Source organism: Vidua chalybeata, chromosome 26 (genome assembly GCF_026979565.1).
Source record: "Vidua chalybeata isolate OUT-0048 chromosome 26, bVidCha1 merged haplotype, whole genome shotgun sequence".
Classification (NCBI taxonomy): Eukaryota; Metazoa; Chordata; class Aves; order Passeriformes; family Viduidae; genus Vidua; species Vidua chalybeata.
Window position 1 is genome coordinate 840,382 of NC_071555.1, and position 21,963 is coordinate 862,344.

General features: G+C 68.9%; 3 protein-coding genes across 5 annotated transcripts; 1 reads left to right on the forward strand and 2 right to left on the reverse strand.

The window, feature by feature from the left end:
- Positions 1-178: 178 nt before the first annotated feature.
- On the reverse strand, positions 179-6,830 carry GRB7 (growth factor receptor bound protein 7). Of its 2 annotated transcripts, none has more exons than XM_053964950.1 (15): positions 6,765-6,830; positions 4,826-4,964; positions 4,579-4,723; positions 3,948-4,104; positions 3,738-3,859; positions 3,583-3,660; positions 3,356-3,493; positions 3,164-3,274; positions 2,949-3,047; positions 2,065-2,145; positions 1,877-1,993; positions 1,738-1,798; positions 1,569-1,656; positions 1,137-1,230; positions 179-1,058 (listed from the first exon to the last, which is right to left on the reverse strand). In XM_053964950.1, the coding sequence occupies exons 2-15, from the start codon at positions 4,954-4,956 to the stop codon at positions 912-914; spliced, it is 1,569 nt and encodes a 522-aa protein (XP_053820925.1). In that variant the 5' UTR covers positions 4,957-4,964; positions 6,765-6,830; the 3' UTR covers positions 179-911. The 2 variants fall into 2 exon arrangements, with proteins under 2 accessions (XP_053820925.1, XP_053820926.1); XM_053964951.1 differs by lacking the exon at positions 6,765-6,830 and adding an exon at positions 5,290-5,542.
- MIEN1 (migration and invasion enhancer 1) lies at positions 5,038-9,887 on the forward strand. Its single transcript, XM_053964893.1, has 6 exons — positions 5,038-5,045; positions 5,460-5,749; positions 7,889-8,126; positions 8,463-8,560; positions 8,812-8,888; positions 9,173-9,887. Exons 1-6 carry the CDS (start codon positions 5,038-5,040, stop codon positions 9,254-9,256), a joined length of 795 nt encoding a protein of 264 aa, XP_053820868.1. The 3' UTR covers positions 9,257-9,887.
- A 436-nt stretch (positions 9,888-10,323) lies between these two features.
- Positions 10,324-21,933, reverse strand: ERBB2 (erb-b2 receptor tyrosine kinase 2). Of its 2 annotated transcripts, none has more exons than XM_053964948.1 (27): positions 21,605-21,933; positions 17,733-17,884; positions 17,461-17,647; positions 17,080-17,217; positions 16,916-16,984; positions 16,194-16,306; positions 15,977-16,118; positions 15,791-15,907; positions 15,214-15,340; positions 15,061-15,134; positions 14,888-14,978; positions 14,277-14,476; positions 14,055-14,187; positions 13,873-13,963; positions 13,623-13,783; positions 13,489-13,536; positions 13,272-13,410; positions 13,060-13,182; positions 12,885-12,983; positions 12,621-12,806; positions 12,388-12,543; positions 12,218-12,293; positions 11,994-12,140; positions 11,809-11,906; positions 11,563-11,733; positions 11,160-11,418; positions 10,324-11,062 (listed from the first exon to the last, which is right to left on the reverse strand). In XM_053964948.1, exons 2-27 carry the CDS (start codon positions 17,865-17,867, stop codon positions 10,734-10,736), a joined length of 3,609 nt encoding a protein of 1,202 aa, XP_053820923.1. In that variant the 5' UTR covers positions 17,868-17,884; positions 21,605-21,933; the 3' UTR covers positions 10,324-10,733. The 2 variants fall into 2 exon arrangements, with proteins under 2 accessions (XP_053820923.1, XP_053820922.1); XM_053964947.1 differs by lacking the exon at positions 21,605-21,933 and adding an exon at positions 20,497-20,628.
- Positions 21,934-21,963: the final 30 nt, after the last annotated feature.

The following is a 21,963-nucleotide window of genomic DNA, read 5'->3' on the forward strand; positions in this document are numbered from 1 at the left end:
GCTGAGCCGCACGTGGTGCCCGGGGAGCACAGAGGGGCCTTTGTGTGGCACCCGGGGCACTGTGGGGACACAGCGGGACGTGGGGACGCTGCCAGGCGTGGGGACACTGTGGGAGATGGGGACACTGCCAGCCGTGTGCCACCGGCACTGGGGATGGGAAGGAACGAGGCAGGACCTCTGCAAAAATAACCTTTATTTATCACTGGTATAAAACACGTCCCAGTTCAACTGGCCTCGTGGAGACGTGGGGGACACGGTGATGGGTGCCCCCCTCACCCCCACACCCCGGGACCCCGCTCCTGGGGACCCCAAAACCCCCCTGGTGTGGGGGCGAGGAGTGCCAGGCCCCTGCAGGGACACTCGGGGCTGGTGCTGCAGGGCAGAGGGGAGAAAGTGCTTGAGTGTGGGGGTCCTGGCGCTGGGCTGTGCTGAGCTGTGCCATGTTGGCGGTGCCAGGCTGTGCCAAATCATCCCGATGGTGCTGGGCTGTGCCAGGCCGTGCCATACTAGCAGTGCCAGGCCGTGCCATACCACCCAACTGTGCCAGACTGTGCCGAACTGTGCCACGCTGGTGCTGCTGGGCTGTGCCAAACCATCCCACTGGTGCCAAGCTGTGCCAGCAGTGCCAGGCTGTGCTGAGCTGTGCCACGTCAGTGGCGCCCAGCCGTGCCAAACCACACCGGTGGTGCTGGGCTGTGCCGTATCAGCAGGGCCAGGCTGTGCCAAACAATCCCAGCGGTGCCGGGCTGTGCCAAGCCGTTCCGTGCCGGTGCTGCTGGGCTGTATCAAGCCGCGCTACGTCGGCGGTGAGACTGAGCCAAAGAACGCCAGCAGGGCCAGACTGAGCCAAACCCTGCCGTGCCGCTGGTGCCAGGCTGTGCCAACCCCTCCCGGTGGTGCCGTGCCGTGGCTCAGAGGGCCACGCAGGTGCAGTAGTGCCGCAGCTTGCAGGGCAGGATGCCGCGGTTGATCTGGTGGAACTCCACGAGCTGGATAAGGTCGGCGAAGCGCGTCTGCCCATCGTCCATGGTGAAGTAGAGCCGACCCTCCTCCTCGCTCTGCCGGGGGGGCTGCAGGTCAGGACCCCTCTCCCCAGCCCCCCCCCCCGGCCCCCCCAGCCCCACGCTGGCACTCACCGGCAGGATGAGGTAGTGTTTGATGCGCTGCAGGTGGCACAGGGACAGCACGAAGCCCTTGGGGTTCCGCTGGCTCTCCCGCACCAGGAAGACCCTGCGAGCCCCAGCAGTTTCACTGCCGGCCCCAGGTCCCTTCTGCCCTCCCAGTGTCACCCACGGGGTCCCACAAACCTCCTATGGAGGCCTGGGAGTAGCCCGGTACCCCCTGGCATCACAGGGAGTCCCCCCAGGAACCTGTGTGTCCCCCAAACCCTGCAACACCCTGGGAGTCACAACCCCCCTGGGATCACTCACCCTCACCCCCACACATGTCCTGGATCCCCCCAGGAGGTGCAAGGCCCTGTAACCCTTGTGCTCCTGAACCTCCCTGGAGTTCCATGTCCCTCCCCAGGAGCCCCAGGGACCCCGACCCCCCACCCCAGGGTCCCGTACCCGTCCACCAAGCCCTGACGGCCCATGAGCTGCTGGGTGTCCTCCCGGGAGATGCGCCCGTGGAACCAGGGCTGGGTGCGGTGGATGGCTGCGAAGAGAGGGGCGTCAGATTTGGGGGGACCCCCTGCCCAGGCGGGGACCCCCGCTGGGCACTGAGCCCACGTCTCACCGGCGCTGAGCGGGGAGCTGTGGCAGGCTGCGGGCAGGCTGTACCGGTGCGTCGTCTTCTTCTGGGCACACAGAGAAAGGAGGGGACCTTAGGGTGGCCTCGGGGGGACTCCCCCTCACTCCCCAGCACCCCGACTCACCCTCCAGGCCTGTGCCTCCTCCAGGGCCACGGTCAGCACCTCACTGGGGTTCTCGATCACCCGGCCCGTGCACCCTGAGAAGTCCATGGCCACCAGTGCATTGTCCGAGACGCTTCGCTGTGGGGGACACGGGGGGGTCACCGGAGGGTCCCCACGGGCCGGGGGCTGCGGGGGCGGGGGACACTCACCAGGGGCGTGGGGCCGATCCAGGGGGGTTGGCTCAGTCGTGCCTGCGCTTGCTGGTAGTTGCGGTAGAGCTGCATCCCGTACTGGGGGAAGGGCTCTGTCAGCTGGGGGGGCCCTGCTGCAGGGTGGGGGACACCCAGGGACACCCAGGGACCTCCACAGCCACCCAGTGCAGGGGGGGACCTCTGCATCCACTGCACATGGGCACAGGGACACCCACCCTGACGCATTCTCACTGGGATGGGGTCATCCCTCCAGCATCCCTCTAGAACCCCTCCACATTCCCACCCCTGCATCTCTCCAGCATCTTCCCAGCATCCCTCCAGTATCCCCCAAGCATCCCCCCATCGTCCTTCCAGCACTGTCAGACTAAGCCCTTTTCTGACCCAGAGATGGGGCAACTGAGAGGTGTTTTAAAAACTTTTATTCCATTTTCAGTCTCATGTGAAGGGTGAGATAATACAGATGTTATAATTCACGCCATCACAATCAGAAGCCAGCCATTTCCTAATTACAACACACCATAAGCGTTTTTTATGCTGTAAATGCCTTAAAGCCAGTCAACTAAAATTACCCCTCATGGGTACTACTACAATGCACCTCTATTTCTCCAAAGTATCTAGTGCTATTTGCACCTTTTGAAACTTGTTTTCTAGTTCCATTTTTCTCTCAACAATGTCTGTGCTATTCCACGGCATTTCAGGGTCAGCATTCCCTGTCCCAAGGTTTGCATGCGGATGCACACTGTGTGAGCCTTCTGTCACAGCATCACCCCAGCACTCCTCCAGAATGCCCCCATTACCCCTCCAAATTCCCTCCAGCTTCCCTCTGCCACCGCCCCAGAGTCCCCCCAGCAGGGGGCCGGCAGCACCCGCTCGGGGCTCACCTTGAAGAGCCGGAAGGCGGCCATCCAGCAGCTGCGGCTCTGCTCATCCTCGCTGCAGAGCAGCTTCAGGCCCTTCGCGCCGCTCCGCGCCTTGTGGGGCTGCGGGAGAGGCCGGAGCCGTCACGGGGCAGCCCCGGGTGGCTCTGAGGGGACAGAGAGCCCTTGGCAGGGGGAGGCGCAGGGAATGACCCTGCCACAGGCAGGGACATCCCCACCTTGATGCAGAAGCCGAACTCGGTGGGTGTCCCGTAGAGCTTCTTGCCCTGCGTCACGTAGTAGATGTTGGACTCGGTGAGGTCAGCGAAGTACTGGAGGTGCCGGGGGTCCTGGGGGGTGGGGGGGTGTCAGGGCTGGCCCCGCTGCACCCCCTGGCCATGCTCCCTTTCCCCAGAACCCCCTGCCCTCACCTTGGAGGTGCCCTTGGTGGAGTAGTAGAGCCCCGAGCGGCGCAGGGAGAAGTGGAAGCGCTTCCAGACCTTGCGCCCGGCCTCCCGCAGATGCAGGAAGCCCTGGACCTCAGGGCAGCTCCCAGAGTTGAGGAAATTCTGGGGGGACACGAGGGCTGAGGGGCACGGCGGGGTCCCCGGGGCACGGCGGGGTTCCCTGGGGCACGGCCGGGCGTGGTGCCCCATACCTGGATGAGCTCGGAGTGTGCCATGCTCTTGTTGGCCTCCAGGCAGCTGGACACCATCACCTCGGGGAACAGCAACTGCTGGGGGACAGAGGGTCAGCAGAGACCCTCGGGGTGCTCAGGGTGCCCACGGGGGGTTCCAGAGGGCGCCCACCTACCGCGTTACTCTTGAAGAGCTCGTACTTGGCGAAGTTCTTGCGGAACACGAAGCGGCTGTCGGCACCCGGGGCCCAGGAGCTCTGCACCTCCACCACCGACTCGTGGTCCTCCAGGCAGCGCTCTTGGGGGGGGACGGGGGGGTCAGCAGGGTGGGTGGGTGGGGGGGGGTCCCGCGGGCCGTGCCCCGCCGTGCCCCCACGGCCGCTCACCCAGGGCCAGGTGCTGGTGCAGCTCCACCAGGGCCCAGCTGTGGTCGTGCAGCGCCCGCGTCCTGCGCACCAGGGTCTCGCAGAGCTGCCGCGCCGTGGTCCCCGCCGAGGCCTCCAGCGAGCGGCACGCGCCGTCCTCGCCGAACACCTTCACCAGCTGGGAGGTGGGACGGGGGGTGTCAGGGCCCCCCCCCGGCACGAGGGGACCCTGCTTAACCACGGGTGAGAACACCCACCCCCACCTCCTGCTCCCCAACTCATGCGGGAGGTGGTTCCTGTCCCAGGGATGGGATCCCCCCTTCCCAGAGCTTTGATTCATTTGGGAGGTGGTTCCTTCCCCAGGGTTGAGGTTCCTCTTTCCAGCCCCTCGGCCCCCTGGCTCAGGAGGGTGGGATCTCTATAGAGGGGTCCCTGTCCAAAGGCTGAGACCCCTTCCCAGACCCTCCCATGGGAGGACGTTCCTGCCCCAGAGCTGAGACCCTCCCCTCTCCCCCAGCCCCCTGACTCCCACTTCACCTGGGAGGTGCCCTCGCCAGGGAGGTCCCTGCCCCAAGAATCCCCTCCCCAGCCCGTGCAGGGGTGTCCTGTCCCAGACCTCAGCCCCCCTTCCCAGCCCCGGCCCCTGACTCACATGGGAGGTGCCCTCGCGGGGGGGTCCCTGTCCCAGGGCCGGGCTGCTCAGGATGGGTGAGTTGGAGGGGCTGCAGAGCTCGGGGAAGGGGTTGGGGATGCTGGGCAGCGACGACGCTCGTGGCTCCTCCTGTGGCAGCTGCCGGCTGCAGGCACAGGGGGGTGAGCTCTACACCCCCTGTGACCCCCCTGAGCACCCCCTGCCTCCCCCTTAGCCCCCCCACCCCCCCCCCGGGCCTCACACCTACCTGCTGCCGTGGATGAAGAGGGGCTGGGAGCGCCTGACCTCGGGCGGCCCCTCGCCCCCATCCCTCTCACCAGGACCCCCATCCTGCTCGGGGGGCTCCCAGAGGCTGCTCTGCTGAGCCCCCCCCTCCATGGCATTATCTGTGGGGAGAGAGAGAGGGGGTCTGGCACCGTGTGTTGGTCCTCGTTCCCTCGGGGGAACATCTGGGGGGCCATGGCCAGGTGAGGGCAGCCCCCAGAGGATGCCACGCCGCCTCCACGTGGGCTCCCAGCCCTGGCGCCCACCCAGGGGTGTTTTCCAGACAAGCAGGACCCCAGCCCTGGGGGTCTGGCTGAGCTGCCAAGGGTGTCCCTGTCCCCCCCAGTCCTGTCGGGGGGCTGTGGGCAGGAGCATAACACTGATGGTGAGCACAGCCCGTTATGAGACCCCCGCAAGAATCCCCCACATCCCACGCGGGACCCTCACCAGTGGCCCCACACCAGCACTGAGGGTCTGGGAGCACTGGGAGATGCTGGGCTGAGCCGTGCCGGGCTGAGCTTTGCCAGGCCGAGCCGTGCCGGCGCCGAGGAGGGAAGGAAGCCGAGCGTGGCGGCGGCGGCTCAGCCCAAACACCTCCTCGGGTCCGGCCAAACCAGTTCTGGCAGCCGCTCCCAGCTCCACCTCACCGCCCTGGCATCCGGGCCCGGGCGGCCGCGCCGGGAGCCGGGGGCGAGGGAGCCGCCGTGGGAACCGCCGCCAGCCCCCCCCCGCGCTGGCACGGCCCCCCCCGGGTCCCCACCCACGCCCGGTGCCAGCGCCCACGCGGTGCCACCGTGCCCGGGCACCGGTCGCGGCCGGAGCGCGGCCCCGCTCCGGTACCGGCTCCGGAGCGACCCGCGGAGGGAGCGGGGATGTGCCACGGGCCCCCCCCCGGCACGTGGCACACGTAACCCACACGTGGCATCCACGGTGGCACTCGGTGGCCGCGGGCGCTGGACCCGGCGCTCCCGGGACACCGGGCAGAGCCGCGTTAATCATTCGCCCGCTGCCCGTCCCTGTCGCCGCCTCTCGGGTCCAAGTCCACGGCTGGGCAGGACCGATGTCATCCCCGTCCCGTCCCTGTCCCTGCCGTGTCCCTGTCCCCGTCCCTGCATCCCACCAGGACCCGCCGCCCCATCCCCGCTCCCTGCCCTGGCTGTGCCAGCCCGGTCCCCCGTCCCTGGCCAGGCCCCGGGCTGCTCTGGGGACACGGGGACAGGCAGGGGTCAGGCAGGGTGATGGACAGGTGGGACACAGCAGGGGGACACGGCGGGGGATGTGACAGACAGGGCCCTGGCACTGGGACACGGCCCCGGCACCTCCCCCGTGGCCTCAGGTCACCCCGGGGTGAGCCCTGTCCTGGTGGCCGTGGCAGGGTGGGGACGCTCAGGGTGGGGACGCTCAGGGTGTCCCGGGGGCAAACAGGGGACACAGGGCTTTGGGCAAAGGGACGGGGGCCACCAGGGTTACGGGGTGGGGGCCTGGAGGGGGTCAGGACCACCGGGAGGGGCCCCAGGGCCAGCAGGGCTGTGGAGCAGGGGGTGCAGGGCCACCGGATCGAGGGTCCCGGGGCTGAGGGGACAGGGTCCCAGAGGCACCAGGGCGAGGGGGTGGCATTGCAGGGTCAGCGGGGCTCAGGAGCGGAGCACGGGGCCACCGGGACACGGGCCGGCGTGCCGGGAGCAGCAGGAGCACGGAACGGGACCCCAGCTGTGGGCGGGGGTCCCGGCGGGTGCCCAGGGCGGGGGGACAGGGCTCCCCAGGGGCGCAGAGGAGGAGGAAGAGCCGGGAGGAAGGCGGGGAAGGAGGGAGGGAAGGGGTGCGGGCGCAGCCAGAGCTGCGGGGTCGCTCCCGGCGGGATGGGGCCATGAGCAGCGACCCCCCCCCAGCCCCAGGAGCCCCCGGCCCGGCCCCGCTCCTACCTGCAGCGCCCGGCGCGTCCCGGCACCCTCCGGCCGGACCAGGGATTCCTGTTCTCCCCGGCTTTATCTACCTGCGCCAGCTCCCGCCCCCGCCTGACATCACGGCGCCCCGGGGCTGCTGCCCGGCACCGGCCCCCCACCGACACCCCCAGCCCCCCTTGGAGTGTCCAGCCCGGCCCCGGGGGGGGCTGCACCCCCCAAACCCACCTCCCGCGACCCCCCCCCCCCTCCCCCCCCCGAGGTGGTGATGGGGAGTTTCCCACAATGCACCGGGGTGACCCCTGGAGCAGCGGGGCGCGGGGTGCGGGGGGGGGGGGACACGCGGGGCCTCGGTCCCCTGGGATGTGCTGGGGGTGCAGATCCCACAGATCCCCCCCCCAGCTCATGCTCTGAGAGCCCCCAAAGCCAGGGTGTGGGGTTGGGGCTCCCCTGGGACCCCCAAAGCGGGGCTGGAAGGGAGGGGGATGTCCCCATTGTCACCTGAGGGATCCCCGCCAGGTGGGACCACGGGGTGGGGGGGATGTCATGGGGGTCTCATGCAGGTCAGGGGCCCTTCCAGGAGGGGTCGGGGGCGGTATTTGGGATACGGGAACGCAGTGGGACGTGGGGTCACTTAGGGGCTCTGTGTGTCCCCTGTGGGTGTCCCCACACGGGGTCTGGGAGTCCCCACTGGGGACTGGGGGTGCCATGGGGTCGCGGAGTCCCTAGAGGTGTCCCCACCGAGGGGTTCAGGGGTCCCCGTGGGGGATGCTGAGGGTTCCTGTTGGTCTGGGGGGGGGGCACAGGGCCCTGCAGAGCCCCCACAGGGGTTTTAGGTGGGGGTCCCACGGAGCAGTGGGGGCTCCCACGGGAATAGAGAGCTCCTGTGAGGGTCATTTCAGGTCCCAGGGGTCCCGTGTGGGTCCTCCGGAGGTCATCTTGGGTCCCATTTTGGGTGACACGGGGGTCACTGAGGTCATTGTGCGGGGGGGGGGGGGGGGGGGGGGGTTGCGGGTCCCCTGCGGGTCTCGGGGGTCACTGCAGGTGACACGCGGTGAGTTTGGGTTCCCCGGGGTCACTTTAGGTCAGTAGAGGCGTCCTGGGACTCGCTTCGGGTCACTGGGTGTCTCAGGGGGGTCACTGAGGGTCATTTTGGGTCCCCCGGGGGTCACCGGGGTCACGGCAGGCCTCCCGGAGGTCTCGGAGCAGACGAGACGAGCGGCGCGGCGGTGCAGAGCGGCCGGAAGTGGCGCGTCACGTGACCGCACCCGGAAGCGGCGGCGCGGCGGCACCGGGGGCCATGAGCAGCGGGGCCGGGGACGGGAACGGGGACGGGGCCGAGAGTGGGGCCGAGCGGCGGGTCCGCATCGTGGTGGAGTACTGGTGAGCGCCGCGGCCGCGGGGGGCCCGGGGGCGGGTGGACCGCGGGTACCGAGGGGACCCCGGGGCCTTCGGGGGCGGCCCAGAGCGGTACTGGGAGCACAAACTGGGGGAACTGGGGGCTGAGGAAGGGGTTATGGAGGATTTGGGGGGGCTCTGCAGGCTGGGGGGGGGGGCTGAGGAGGTATTGAGGGGCCACAGGGTTATGGGGTATGGGGGGCTGGGGGTTTTGGGAGGGCTCCTGAGGGGGGCGTTGGGAAACGGGGGTGCAGGGAGCAGCAGAGCCGTTGTGGGGTCCCTGCGCCCCGACCCCTCCTCAGGCAGTTCCCCCCTCCCCAGCGAGCCCTGCGGCTTCGAGGCCACGTACCAGGAGCTGGCGAGCGCCGTGCGGGACGAGTACTCCGACATCGAGATCGAGTCACGCCTGGGGGGCACCGGTGAGACCCCGGAGCAGCCTCGGCCTCGGGGGGGGACACCCCAGGCCACCCCCAGTGCCGTGCTGGGGGTTTGGGGTGGGTCAAACCCGGCTGGAAGTCCAGGGGGGTCGTGGCCTGGTTGCTGCCCCTCAGTTTGGGGGCAGAGCCGGGGGGTCTGCAGAGCCCCCCGTGCTGCCGGGGTGGGGCACGGGCTGGGGGTGTTTTGGGGGGGGGGGACAGAGCTCAGGGCTGGGCCTTGTGTGTGCCCTCAGGTGCCTTCGAGATCGAGATCAACGGGCAGCTGGTCTTCTCCAAGCTGGAGAACGGGGGCTTTCCCTACGAGAAGGACGTGAGTGCCCACCGGGGGTCCCGGGCTCAGCCAGGCTGGGCCTGGGGGGCGTTGGGTTTGCAGGGAGCCCCTGCTGGGATGGGACCTGCCCACGTTTTGTCACCCTCTGGAGCTGCTCCCCCTCCTGCCACGCTGCCAGCACCCGCTGCAGGTCCTGCTGGGGCACAGAGGGCAGGAAGAGAGGGGCAGCTCCTCACCGGGGCCGGGGTTTGTCCCTGTCCCCTCCGTGTGCCCCGGTGCTCCCGGGGCCTGGCCCTGACCCCTCCCCTGCCGTGTCTCCCCAGCTGATCGAGGCCATCCGCAGAGCCCGCAATGGGGAGCCCCTGGAGAAAATCACCAACAGCCGCCCCCCCTGCGTCATCCTGTAGCCCCCTGGGGACAGCGGGGTCCCCCCAGGCTGCCCAGCGCCGCCTTCCTTAACTCCCTGCACGACTGGGGGGCTCAGGAGCCTCCTGGGGACCCCCAGGGTGGCGCTGGGAAGGGCAGAGCTGTGGCACGGGTGGCACTGGGGGTCATTCTGTGCCCTGCCTGTCCTGCTGTGGCTTGTGGGGTGGGGGGGGTCTCCCACCTGCCTTTGCCTTCCCCCCCCTCATCAGCTGCACCTCCCCGAGGGGCACAGGGTTGGCACCCCCGTGTCTCTGTGCTGGCCTCTCCCCTCCCTCATCCCCTGGGAATCCGGGGAGCCAGGCTGGGTGTTGGAGCAGCTCCCAGCAGGTTCATTCCAAGGGGAATCCACTGGCTGTAACTCCCCTGGGATTTGTTAATGATTAAAGTCCCTCTGGCACTGTTTAATCCCGGGCAGGGGCTGGCCATGGGAACCCCAGCCCGGCCCCACAGCCACAGGTGTGTTCACATCCCCCCTCCTCATTCCCAGGCTCCCAGCTCCTGCTTCCTGCCTGGAATGACCCTGCCCTTGGCCTCGGGGCGGGGGGGTCCCCTATTTATTCTATACTGTGTATAAACCCAACGGCCTGGGCGGAATAAAGGATGGAGAATGTGGCTCCTCTGGTGTCCCTCGGGAATGGGGCGTGGGACACGCTCCTGGATCCTGCCTGGGATCAGGAATTTTGTCCTTCAGGCAAGTTTTGGGGGGTGACAGAAGGGAGAGGAAGGGAAGGGGGAAAAAAGGGAGGAGTGGGAAGAGAAGGGGGAAGAAGAAAGAAGCAAAAAAGGGAAGACAGAAGGGGAAAAGGAAACAGAAAAAGGAATGGAAAGGAGGGAAAAGGGGAGAGGAAATGGGGAAGGGAAAAGAAGGGGAAAGGGAAAGAAAAAAAGGGAAAAAGGGGAAAGGGAAGGCAAAAAGAGGAAAAAAGAAGGGAAAAAGAGAAGGAAAAGGGGAAAAAAAGAAGGAAAAAGGGAAGGGGTGTGACATGTTGGTCCTTGGGAGACAGAGCTGAATCCGACGGAGAAGGGGAAACCAAAGAGACCACGGGAGTAGAAAAAACAACCAATGTACAATTATCAAATATACATCCCGGTGCTTCCAAAGGATCCCGGAGCAGCCGGGACTGCTCTCAGTCCAGCTGCCCTCAGTGCAAGTCCACGTGTCCCAGGCACTGGGACAGCCCTGGAGTGGGGGGGTTGGCAGAGGGCCTGTCCTTCTCCAGGCCGTGCTGGGGCCGAGCTCCCTGGGCTGCTCCGGGCACCCGCCCAGCTTGTGGGTCCCCAGTGCCACCGAGGGTGACCCCTCTGTCCCCACTCTGCTGCCGCGCTGTCCCACAGCGTCCTGGGCTCTCCCAGCCCCGCGTCAGCGGTGCCACCCTCGGGCAGAGGGGATGGACCCCCAGCCCTGCGGCCGTGGCTCGTCCCTCCCTGAGCTGCCTTGGTGAAGTTGGGGGGTCTCTCTTACACGGCCGTGGTGTCGGGGCCGGCCAGGCCGAGGTACTCGGGGTTCTCGGCCGTGGGCGTCGTGCCGGGGCCACCCTCGGGGCCACCACCCTTGGCGGGGTCCTGGTTCCAGTAGTAGGGGTTGTCGAAGGCCTGGCTGAAGGGGCCAGGGGTGGGGGTGCCATGGGGTGCCAGGTACTCGGGGTTCTCCACAGCGTGGCCGAAAGGCCCTGGGAAGGAGTTCTTGGGGTCCTTGATGAGCCCGTTCTTCCCCTGGTGCCCCTTGGGCTTGTCAGGCGGGGATGGGGGGGCCCGGGGCGGACGTTCCTCAGCCTGGTTCACGTACTCTGCAGGGTGAGTGACATGTTAGGGACCCCCCAGGGGTCATGGGACAGACAGACACCCCCCACCACCTCCCCAAGGGTCCAGCCGTGCCCTGTCTACCTGGCATGGTGCTGTGGGGGGCTGGGACGGTGAAGCACTCGGGGTCCTCTCCGTCCTTGGCCGTCAACCCGGTGGGATCCTCGCTGTACCGGGGCAGGGCGGCGGGCTCCCGCCCTGGGGGGCTCTGCAGGGCCACCTTGTCCCCATCTGGCACCTCTGGGACAGGGCCCTCTGGGCCCTCTGCCAGGCCCTGGGCGGGGAAGGGGAAGGAGGCCAAGCCCTCGCCCTCTTCCACCTTGGCTGGAGACTCCGCCGTGCTCTGGGTGTGGGAGAGGACACAGAGTCGGGCACTTGAGCCCACCCCGAGGAGCATCCCGGCGCTTTGCCCCTCACAGACGTGGCATGGGGTCACCCCCACGCCTGTGCCAGGCCTGGGAGCTCCCTCCCAGCCCTCCCCACGTACCCGCATGGAGGAGATGCGGCTGCGGTAGGTGGTGGAGGTGTCGGTGCTGAAGAAGCCGTGGTGAGGCACCAGGTACTCCTCGGCGTCCACCAGGTCGTCCATGTCCTCCTCATCCAGCAGCGCTCGGTAGAAGGTGCTGTCCATGGAGCCGGGCAGCCCCACCAGGTCGTTCTGGGGGGGGGTCACACCTGTCAGTGCTCACCCCAGGGCACCGGCGAGGGGACGGGACCCCGGGGATCTGCGTACCTGGATGACCACGAAGCGCTGGGGGTCGCGGGCCATGCGGGAGAACTCGGTGACCAGCTCCCGGAACTTGGGCCGGCACTCGGAGTCAATCATCCAGCCTGGAGCAGAGCCGGGCGCCATCAGGGCCGGGAGCAGGGTGACACCACGCCCTGTCCCCTCCCTGTCCCCGTGTACCCTCCCCGTACATTTCACCATGATCATGTAGACGTCGATGGTGCAGATGGGCGGCTGCGGCAGCCGCTCGCCCTTCTCCAGCAGGTCCGGGATCTCCCGCGCGGGGATCCCGTCGTACGGCTTTGCCCCAAACGTCATCAGCTCCCACACGGTGACACCTGGAGGGGACGGGTGTGGGGGTGAGCAGTGCGCCGGGACTCCCCAAGTCCCCCGGGGCAGGGACACCCTGGCGCACCGTAACTCCAGACATCGCTCTGGTGCGTGAAGCGCCGGCGGAGGATGGACTCCAGCGCCATCCACTTGATGGGGACCTGGGACAGGGCAGATGGAGAGGTGAGCAGGACTGGGGGGTGGCTGGGGGGGTCACCGAGGGGAACATCACTGTCCTGAGTCCCCAAGCCCTACCTTGCCACCATCAGCGTGGTACTCGGTCTCGTCGATGTCGAGCAGCCGGGCCAGCCCAAAGTCGGTGATCTTGACGTGGTTGGGGCTCTTGACGAGGACATTGCGAGCGGCCAAGTCCCGGTGCACCAGTCTCACCTCCTCCAGGTAGCTCATCCCCTGGAGGTGGCACATGTCCAGCTGTCCCTGGTCTCCCCCAGGACCCCCCCCAGAGCTGCCCAGGTCCCCTGTCCTACCTTGGCGATCTGCACACACCAGTTGAGCAGGTCCTGGGAGCCGATGTGGTCCTTGTTCTCCCGCACGTAGTCCAGGAGGCAGCCGTAGGGCATCAGCTGCGTCACCAGCTGCACCGTGGACGTCAGGCAGATGCCCAGCAGTCGGGACACGTAGGGGCTGCCCACCCCTGCCATCACATAGGCCTCCTATGGGCAGGAGAGGGGTCAGGGTGGGCAGGGGTCACTGCCAGCCCCATTCCCCTCCAGTGCCGTGGCCACACTCACGTCCAGGATCTCCTTGTTGGCTTTGGGTGATGTGTTCTCCCGCAAGACTTTGATGGCCACTGGGATCTTCACGCTCTCCCCATCGGGGATCCAGATGCCCTGAGGTGGGGACAAGCAGGTGAGGGGATGCAGAGCAGGGAGGGTCACGCCCCACTGTGCTATCCCCACTCCTCACCTTATAGACGGTGCCAAAAGCACCAGAACCCAAAACTTTCACTTTCTTGAGCTCCGTCTCCTTGAGGATCCTCATCTGGGCTTGGTTGGGGAGGGCCCCGCTGGGCGTCAGTGGCTCCACCAGCTGTGGGGCATGGAGGGGTGAGGGGAGCCAGGCTCCTGATCCCTCCCAGGCACTGAGGGTCCACTCCTGCCCCCCGGGGAGATCCCCACCTCGGTTTCCTGCAGCAGCCGCCGCATCGTGTGCTTGCGCTCCTGCTGCCGCCGGCGCTTGACACAGATGACGGTGATGAGGAGCAGGACGATGACCAGCAGAGCCCCCACCACGCCGGCGATGATGGACGTCACCTGGCTGCGTGCCAAGAGGCCGTCAGGGTGGGGGACCCCCAGCACCCAGAGTGGCCGTGGCACAACACAGCCACACTCCTACCTTGGCTTCTGGTCCACGGGACACCCGTCCTCATCCCGGATCGTGCACCTGGGGACACAGGGTGTAGCCCCCTGCTGTCAGCAGCCCCCTGCAGCTGCCAGCACCCCCTCCTCGGCTAGGGAACCCCAACTCACGAGTGGGTGCAGTTGGTGGGGCAGAGCTGGCACACGCCGAATTCGTCCGGGTATTTCCAGACGGGCACGAAGGAGGCGTCGGCCTTGACGCCGCTGGGGCAGCGCCGCACACACTGCTGGGCATCCTTGTAGTGGGCACAGGCCACGCACTGGTCTGGATCCTGCAGGAACCGGGGCGGGTTGAGGGACCCAACCCACCCAGTGTCTGGGGGCGCCCCCCAGCCCACCCAGTGCGTGTCCCTGTCCTCACCGATCCGAAGCAGGTCTCGGTGCCGTTCTGGGGCTGGCACTCGGGGTGGCACGGCAGGCACCGCGTCCCGTTGGCGTGTTCCCGGACGGCTCTGCAGGGCAAAGGGGCAGGGATGGAGTCCCAGCCCCACCCTGCGGTGTGTGTGGGGGCTCTGTTTGGCACTCCCGAGGGTCTCCACTCACCCATCCAGGAGGTTGCAGGAGGCCACGCACTCCTGGCCGCGCAGGAACCGCTCGCAGGCCACGCACTGGGTGGGGCCGGGGCCCCAGCAGTGCCCCTGGGCACAGAGGTGGAAACAAACCAGCCCCTCGCTCTCTGCAGGGGGGGGCACCATCAGCACCAGGGCGTTTGTCAGGAACGGGGGGGGTCCAACATCTCCCCCCACCCCCATGGGCTCCTCTTACCGCACTGCTCGGGGGGCTTGTTGTGGGTCTGGAAGAGGCGCTGGCGGGGGTTGCGGAAGATGCTGTGCCAGGGCACCTTCTGGAGGAAGCAGAGCTGGGGGTTGTGGTGCACCAGCACCATCCCGCTGCTGATCTCCTGCAGGGCCCGAAGCCCCAGCGCCTGCACCGCCAGGTCCCGCAGCGTCAGTGAGTAGGCGCCGCTGCCGAGACACCCACGGGTGAGACACCCGTGTCTCCGTGTCCCCACACATCCTCCGTGTCCTTCCCGTGTCCCCCCTTCACCCTGTGTGAGCCCCTTCATGTCCCCCTGCATCCCCCCGGGTCCCACCCAAGTCTCCCCTGCAACCTCTGCATCCCACCCATACGCCCTCATGTCCTGTCATCCCCCACGTCCCCCCATGTCCCCATATCTCCCCGTGTGTTCCCAGAACCCCCCTGCACCCTCACCATGTCTCTCTGTGTCCCCCTGTGCCCCAACATTTCCCCACGTCCCCTCTGCATCCCCAGGTTCCGTGTCACTCCATATCCCTGTGTCCCCTCATGTGTCCCCCTGCATCCCTGCAGGTGCCCCTGTGCCCCCGTGTCCCCCCCACATCCCCGTCCCTGCTCACTTGTGCAGCACCCGGCCCCGGATCACGCGCAGGTTTTGGAAGACTCCCAGGTCCTTCATGTCAGGTGGCCAGGCCGCGATGTAGAGGAAGCCTGGGGGGAGCTGAGTGTCACCACCTCATGTGCACCCCAAACCCGGAGCCCTCGATCCCCCCCCAGCTCCCCCGGCTCTCACCCGTCAGCTCCTCCAGGCTCTCGAAGATCCGCAGCAGTTTGGGGTCCAGGGGTGGGGTGTTGGTGCTGGGGTCCCTGCAGGGGATGGGAGGGAGGTTGGGGGGGGTCCCGCTGGGGGTCCCGGTGGGCTCAGGGAGGGGAATCAGGCACTCACCCAGCGAAGGTCTCGGGCAGGAAAGCCAGGCTCCCAAAAATCTTGGTGCAGCCGGAGAAGTGCTGGATGTTGGAGGCGTTCACGGCACGGACGCCCTTCAGGAAATCCACTCCCAGCCCGTAGCACACTGAGGGGGCATAGCAGGGCTGGGGTGCTCCACCAGGACCCCCAAGCACCCCAAAACACTGCCCCACCAGCCATGGAGGTACCCCCACAGGGCATAGCAGCACCCCCACACAGACTTGGGAGTCCCCAGAGCTGCACTGAGGACTGGTCATCCACATCCCTGCGGTCCCCAGAGCCCCCCAAGGCTTGGGAAGGCTGCTTACCCACACCCTTGGGGTTCCCAGAGTACCCCCAACCCCCAGGGGACTGCTCACCCACACCTCTGGGGTCCCCAGACCTGTCCAGATACTGGGGGGCTGCTCACCCACAACCTTGGGAGCCCCCCAGGACATTGAGGAGCTGCTCATCCCCAGTCCTGCAGTATCCAGAGCCCCCCTCCCGGCCCCTGGGGGCTGCTCACCCACATCCTCAGGGCACCCAGAGCCCCCCAGACCCCGGGGGGGTTTCTCACCCTCCGGGCAGGGTTTGCTGCACTTCTCACACTTCTGGACGTTGTTGACCGTGACCTCCTGGCTGTTCTGGGGGCACACGAGGGTGCAGGACCCCACCTCCGTGGCGAGGTAGTTGTCTGGAGGGGGCAGGGGGGGGGGTCAGGACCACGCTGGCCGCCCCTGCACCCCCCCAGGGTGTCACTCACAGGGACACTGGCTGACACAGCTGGCACCAAAGGTGTAGCGCCCGTCAGGGTTGGGCATCGACTCGAAGGTGTCCGAGTTGTAGACGACGAGTGGGGGGCAGTGCAGCTCGCAGATCCCGCTCCGGTTGAAGTTCAGGCATGCCTGGGGTGGGGGGACACAGCCGTGTGAGACCCCTGTTGCCCCCCAGGACCCCCGGTGCCCCCGTCCCGTGCGCACCAGGCAGTCGGAGTGCTTGGGGCCGGTGCAGCCGGCGGCGCACTGCTCGTGGCAACAGTCCGTGGGCTTCGTGCCCTTGCAGCGTGGGCAGCCGTGGCAGATGCTGTTGGTCACTGCAGGGACACAGAGGGACACGCTGGGGACAGGGACCCCCACGGATTCCTCCCTCCAGGCAATGGGGGAGTCGCCAGGGTGAGGGGTTGGAGGGTAGGTGGGTTTCCGGGGTAAAAATCTGTGTGGTGGGAATTCAGGGGACAAGTGGGGCCAGTGGGACAGGAATCTGGGGGGGCAAGGGCGGGGGGTTCCCAGGGCTGGGATTTGGGGTGTAAGCAGAGGTCCTCAGGGCAGGGATTTGGGATGTAAGGGGAGGCTCCTGGAGCAGGATTTGGGTGCCATGTAGGGCTCAGTGGAACGAGGATTTGGGGGCTAAATAGGTCAGGGTGCTTCTGAGGGCAAGATTTAGGTGGCAAATAGGGGTCAGTGGGACAGAGATTTGGGAGGCAAATGGAAGGTCCAGAGGGTGGCAAGTAGGGCTCAGTAGGGCAACAATTGGGGAGTGCAAGCAGAAGGTCCAGGGAGTCTCTGGGACAGAGATTTGGGTGCCAAGTGGGGATCAGTGGAGCAGGGGCATACAGAGGTAAGGAAAGGGGTTCCCAGGGGCTTTGGGGGTCCCTGGGGAGGTGGGGGGGCGGGTCAGAGCCTCTATGGGGCCCCACACTCACATGTCTGGCAGTCCTGTTTGCCCTCGCCCCAGCAGTGCCCCTCGGCACAGAGCGCCCGGCAGTCGGGACCTGCGCAGGGGGAAGCGTGAGCAGGGGGTGCCGGGGGGGCTGGAACCCCCAGAGCCCCCCCACCCCCGGTACCACAACTCCCCTGGGGCACTCACAGCTGCGGGTGCGGGCGCTCTCCACCTGGATCTCGGCACGGAACTCGTTGTGCCGGTGGAAGATGTCGCTCCAGAGGATGGTCTCCTGGAAACACAGCTCGGGGTTCCTCTCGATGCGCACCCCTCCCTTCAGGATCTCTGGCGGGGGACAGGTAGGGAGGTCAGCATGGGGAAGCCCTGCAGCCCCGTGGGGACTCCCAGTCCTCGGTAGGGACCTGCCTCTCCATGGGAGCACCCAATCCTGGGTGGGGACCCACCATGGGGACACCCACACCTGGACAGGGACCCTGTGGGAACACCCACCCCAGACCGGAGCTGGCAGCTCCCAACTGCAGGAGCAGCAACCCGCAAACCCGAGCGACCCCGACAGGGCTTCCCCACCTGTGAGGTGCCTCATGCCGAGCTGGCGCAGCCCCGGCGTGCCGGTGGGGCCGGCGTTGCCCACCACAGCCAGGGCGTAGCGGTCCTGGAAGAGCTGCGTGCCGCGGATGATGCGCAGGCTCTGCAGCTCCAGCCCGCTCACTTGGTTCTCCGCGATCAGCACGTACCCCTGCACCTCCTTGATGTCCTGGAATGGGGGGGACACGGGTGAGGGGCCGGCCGGACCCCCGTCCTTCCCCCCCCCCCGCCTCGGGGCGTTTCCCGCTGCGCACCTTGAGGAAGGAGGTGTCGGCGTCGGCGGGCAGGTAGGTGAGCTCCAGGTTGCCCTGGACTACCTGGCAGCCCTGGTAGAGGTGCCGCAGGGTCTCGTAGTGGCTCTCGGGGCTGGAGGGACGCAGCAGCTTCATGTCGGTGCCGGTGCAGACTGTGGGGACAGCGGGGGCTCAGCGGGTCCCCAACCCCTCCTCTCCCCCGTGGGACGTGGAGCTCCGGCCCCCGCAGGAAACGCCGCGGATGCGGCGGCCGCCCTTTATCTCCGGGGCTGCTCCCAACAGCTTCCGATGGGTTTCCTGGATCGTGGCTCCCCCGGCTCCCACCCCGGCACGCGGCAAAGCTGCTCCCGCTCTGGCACCGGGCCCCGCTCGAGGGACAACGGGGACCGGTGTCGCCCCGTGCCCGCGGCGGGGGCCGGGGACTGCTGGGGGCTGGGTTGGGACCCCCAGAGCCGCGGGGCCGGAGCGGGGGCCGCGGGCAGGAATGCGCTGCCCACGCCGCCGGGGCGGCCGCGCCGAGACAAGACCCGATTGTTGAGCGGCGACGGCTGCGGGGCCCGGCCGGCCCCATGGTGGGGGGCTGCTGGCCGGGCGAGCATCCCCGCGGCATCCAGGCGGGGCGGGGGGCGCGGGAGCCCGCCCTGGGTGCCAGGCCCCGGGCGAGTGAGTCACGGGCGCGGGTGGCACGGGGCCCCGGCCGCCCGCTCCCGGCTGGAACCGCCTTTTCAGGTCGGGCGTGTTTGGGGAGCAGCGGTGACGCAGGGCTGGCGGGCACGGCCCAGCCCCGGCGCGCCCGCGGCCCCCGGCACCCCAACACCTCGCCGGGGAGAGCCCCCACGCCAGAGCCCAGCCCCGCTCCGGCACCGAGCCCGGCGCTGACCCTGCCGCCACCACAGTGTCACTCCCAGAGCCACCAGCCCTGAGGCGCTGCCGTCCCAGCACGGGCAGGGGGGCACACGGGGGTCAGGCGGGGGTTCGCTGTGCCGGTTCCCGGCTGCTCTGTGGCTGAGTGACAGCCCCCGGTGCTGGGCAGCTGCGGGCGCGGCCCCGTGTCCAGGCGACCCGGCTGGCACTCGCCTCCCCCGCCTGCTCCGAGGCCTCTGAGCCAGGGGAAAAAACGGCCAGGAAGGAGGAAGCCCCCCGAATGTGGGGTTCAGCTGTCTCCCACCCGACCGGCCGTGCAACGGGGGGGACCCCGGAGGGGAACGTGCCGTTGTGTTGGGCGACCAAAGCTCAAGGTCTGTGCCCACACCTGCCGTGACAGGCACGGGGTGCCGGGGCTTCCCCGGGGCAAAGGGCAGGTGGGACAAGTGCGCGGCAGCGCCGGATCCCGGTGGGATCCCGGCTCCGTGCCCCAGGATTTGGCCTTGTCCGCTCGCCCAGGTCCCTGGCTGGGCACCGGGCAGGGCAGTGACTGACCCGTCCTGCCTGGCTCGCTCCAGCGGGCGGTGCCACCACGAAGCACCTCGGCTGCCCGCGGGTGTCCGGCAAAGCGCGTCGGCCACGTGCCCACGGGGGCTGTCCTGAGCCGGGGCTGCCGGACACCAATCCGGCCTCAGGGACACCGGCGTGTCCCCAACCTGGAGCTCGGCCCACACGGCTGCTCCAGGCAGCGTGAGCTGTGGGGTGCCGGGAGTGGAGGCCACCCAGTGTGTCCCCACGTCCCTGTCCCACCACCTCACACTGGTTCACTCCCACCGGGCATTCACTTTCCAAAACTCCCGCTGCTGGAGCTGCCCCCCGACGGGGAGGCAGCAGCGTCCAACTTTTGGGGCTGCTGGTGCCCACTTTGGGGCCACCAGCCCCCTCTCCTGCTAGCCCCGTTCCTGCCAGCCCCGCCGCGGTGCGTGGCCGAGGCCCGGGGGCTGTCGGGCCGGGCTCCCCGCTCCCCCCCGGGGCTGGGCTGGGTGCGGCACGTCGAGAATGTGGATGGGAGCGACGGGGACGCACCCACCCACCCACCCAGCCGCTCCGTGGGGCACCGCGCCTGCCCCGCACCCCGAAGCCTCCCCATGCCCACGGGAAGGGAACCCCCACAACGTGGGGGCCCCAGTTCTCGCTTCTCCCGGCGGTGCCGGAGCCCTGGGACCGGCTGCAGCGGGGGGGGGGGGGGGTCCCCGCTCCGGGATCTACCGGAGCCCCTAAATTCCTCCCGGGAATCGTCCCGCTCGGGGGAACCGGGGCGCAGCGGGCAGGGCCTCCCGCTTGGCCCCAGCGCCTCCCAGTACACACCAGTTCGGCCCCGAATCCTGGCGGGCAGTGGCGGCGCGGGGACACCGGGGTCGCGCTGCCCGCGGCCGGGAGAACCGGGGACACCGAGAGGGCAGTGGGGGGAGTGTGGAAGGACCGGGGGAGGCGGTCCCGTCACTTCCCACCGTGCAGCCCCCGGGCACAGCGGACCCCCGCGGCCCGGTGCACCCCCGACCCACTCCCAGAGCTGCCCGGTCCCACCCCCGGTGCCCCCCTCGTTCCCGACCCGAGGGCCCCACAGTCCCCTCCCGCTGCTCCCTCGGTTGTCCCCACCGTCCCCTCCCGGTTTTCCACTCGGTCCCACCCCCGATGTCCCCCCCGGTGCCCTCTCGGTCACGCCCCCCGTGTCCCCCCCCTCCCTTTCCCCGGTTCCCCCTCTCGGTGCCCCCCGGTCCCGGTCGGTCCCGTGCAAAACTTTGCGCGAAGTCGCTGCGCGGGGACGCTCCCGCGGCCCGGAGTCCCCCCGATTCCCGGTGTCCCCGGTGCCCCCCCGGAGCTCCCCGGTGGGACCCACCTTCAGCGGCGGCGGGGGGGCAGAGGGCGGCCAGCAGCAGCAGCCCGGCGCCGAGGCAGCCCCCGGCCGCGATCATGGTGCTCAGCGCGGGCCGCGGCCCATGGCCCCGCCGCCGCTCCGGGAAAGTTTGCGGAGCCGGAGCCGCCGCCTCCCGCCGCTCCCGGGCTCCGCCTCGCGATCCCGATCCCGGTCCCGGCCCCGGGCGAGGGCGCGCCGCGCGCTCCCGCCGCCCCCGCGCGCTCCCGCCGCCCCGGACCAGGACAGACCCCCCGACCCCCCCCCACCTTCCAACCTCCCGGAGCACCGGGCACCTCCCGCCCCGGACCCCCCTTCCCCCGGGAATCACCGCCGTCCGTCCCCCGGGAGCACCGGGAACCCCCCCCCGTTCCCCCTTCCCATCCCCGGGACCAGCGGGTGCCCCCCGCCCCAGGCCCCCCCCTCCACTCCCCGGGAGCGCTGGGGACCCCCCGGCTCCGGTCCCACTTTCCAGCCCCTCGGAGCACCAGGAACGCCTCAGCCCGGACTCCCCTGCAGTCCATCCCCCCCCCGCGCTTCCCATCCCGGAGTGCCCCGTTCCCTTCCCTGGGGAGCACCGGGGACTCCCGAGCCCCGGGGCGCTCCTGTCCCGGGGTCCTGCCGCGATCCCGGGGGTCCCCTGAGTTGGGGGGAGGACACGGCCTCCGTCCCTGTCCCCTCACCTGCCTCCCCGGGGCTGTGGCTGTCACCCGTGTTGGGGAGGGGGACAGGAATACTCAGGGGTTTGGGGGGCCCTTCAGGGGGTGGGGGGACAGACCTGGCACCCCGCAATGGTGCAGGGGGCTGGGGACAGGCCTGGGGGACAGGGACAGCTCAGCAGCACCTAACGGGGTGCCCGATGAGGTGACCGAGAGCTGGCACCTGTCCCCCCCCCCCCCCCACCTGTTCCACCTTCACCTGGGCACACAGAGGGAACTGGGACGTGGGGGTCCTCCACAGGTGGGGACCCCCACACACGGGGACCCCATCCGAACCCCCCCGGCCGGGCAGCGCCAGGCACGGCACCAGGAGCAGCCGGGCTGGGGGGCCAGGACGTGACCCCCGCATGGGGCAGATCCTGCCCCCCACGTACCCCTGGGTCACCCCGGCCCGTGCTTCCACATGGGCCGCCGCGAGGGAGGAGCCCCCAGAGAAGGGGACTCTCGGCGCTGGGGTCCCGCCTGCCACGGGGGCAGGAACGGGGATCCAGCACAGGCCAGGCCGCCACCGGGACCTCATCCCACGGCCGCTGCCGGGGGTTCCGCATGGCCGGGACCACTCAGTCCCTCAGGCCGCGCTGCCCCCGGGCCCTGAACTGGCCGCGAGCCCCGCAGGACACCGGAGGGTCCCCGCAGGACACCGGAGGGTCCCCGCAGTGCCCCGGGACCCCCGGGCCCCATGGGGGGATATATCCCATGAGCCTCTGCAGAGCGCGCCTGAGGGGGGATATAT

What these genes read in the sequence shown, in the direction of transcription:
- GRB7 (XM_053964950.1), bottom strand. Translation starts at nt 4,956, where the DNA reads ATGGAGGGGGGGGCTCAGCAGAGCAGCCTCTGGGAGCCCCCCGAGCAG. An exon ending in GCACCAGCACCTGGCCCTGG is followed by an intron (nt 3,860 to 3,947) that starts GTGAGCGGCCGT and finishes TCCCCCCCCAAG; the next exon opens with AGCGCTGCCTGGAGGACCAC. An exon ending in CAGCTCCCCGCTCAGCGCCG is followed by an intron (nt 1,657 to 1,737) that starts GTGAGACGTGGG and finishes CTCTCTTCGCAG; the next exon opens with CCATCCACCGCACCCAGCCC.
- MIEN1 (XM_053964893.1), top strand. An exon ending in CGCATCGTGGTGGAGTACTG is followed by an intron (nt 8,127 to 8,462) that starts GTGAGCGCCGCG and finishes CCCCCTCCCCAG; the next exon opens with CGAGCCCTGCGGCTTCGAGG. An exon ending in GCTTTCCCTACGAGAAGGAC is followed by an intron (nt 8,889 to 9,172) that starts GTGAGTGCCCAC and finishes GTGTCTCCCCAG; the next exon opens with CTGATCGAGGCCATCCGCAG.
- ERBB2 (XM_053964947.1), bottom strand. Translation starts at nt 20,572, where the DNA reads ATGATCGCGGCCGGGGGCTGCCTCGGCGCCGGGCTGCTGCTGCTGGCC. An exon ending in CCAAGCACTCCGACTGCCTG is followed by an intron (nt 16,119 to 16,193) that starts GTGCGCACGGGA and finishes CCCCCACCCCAG; the next exon opens with GCATGCCTGAACTTCAACCG. An exon ending in ACCACGCTGATGGTGGCAAG is followed by an intron (nt 12,294 to 12,387) that starts GTAGGGCTTGGG and finishes GCCCTGTCCCAG; the next exon opens with GTCCCCATCAAGTGGATGGC.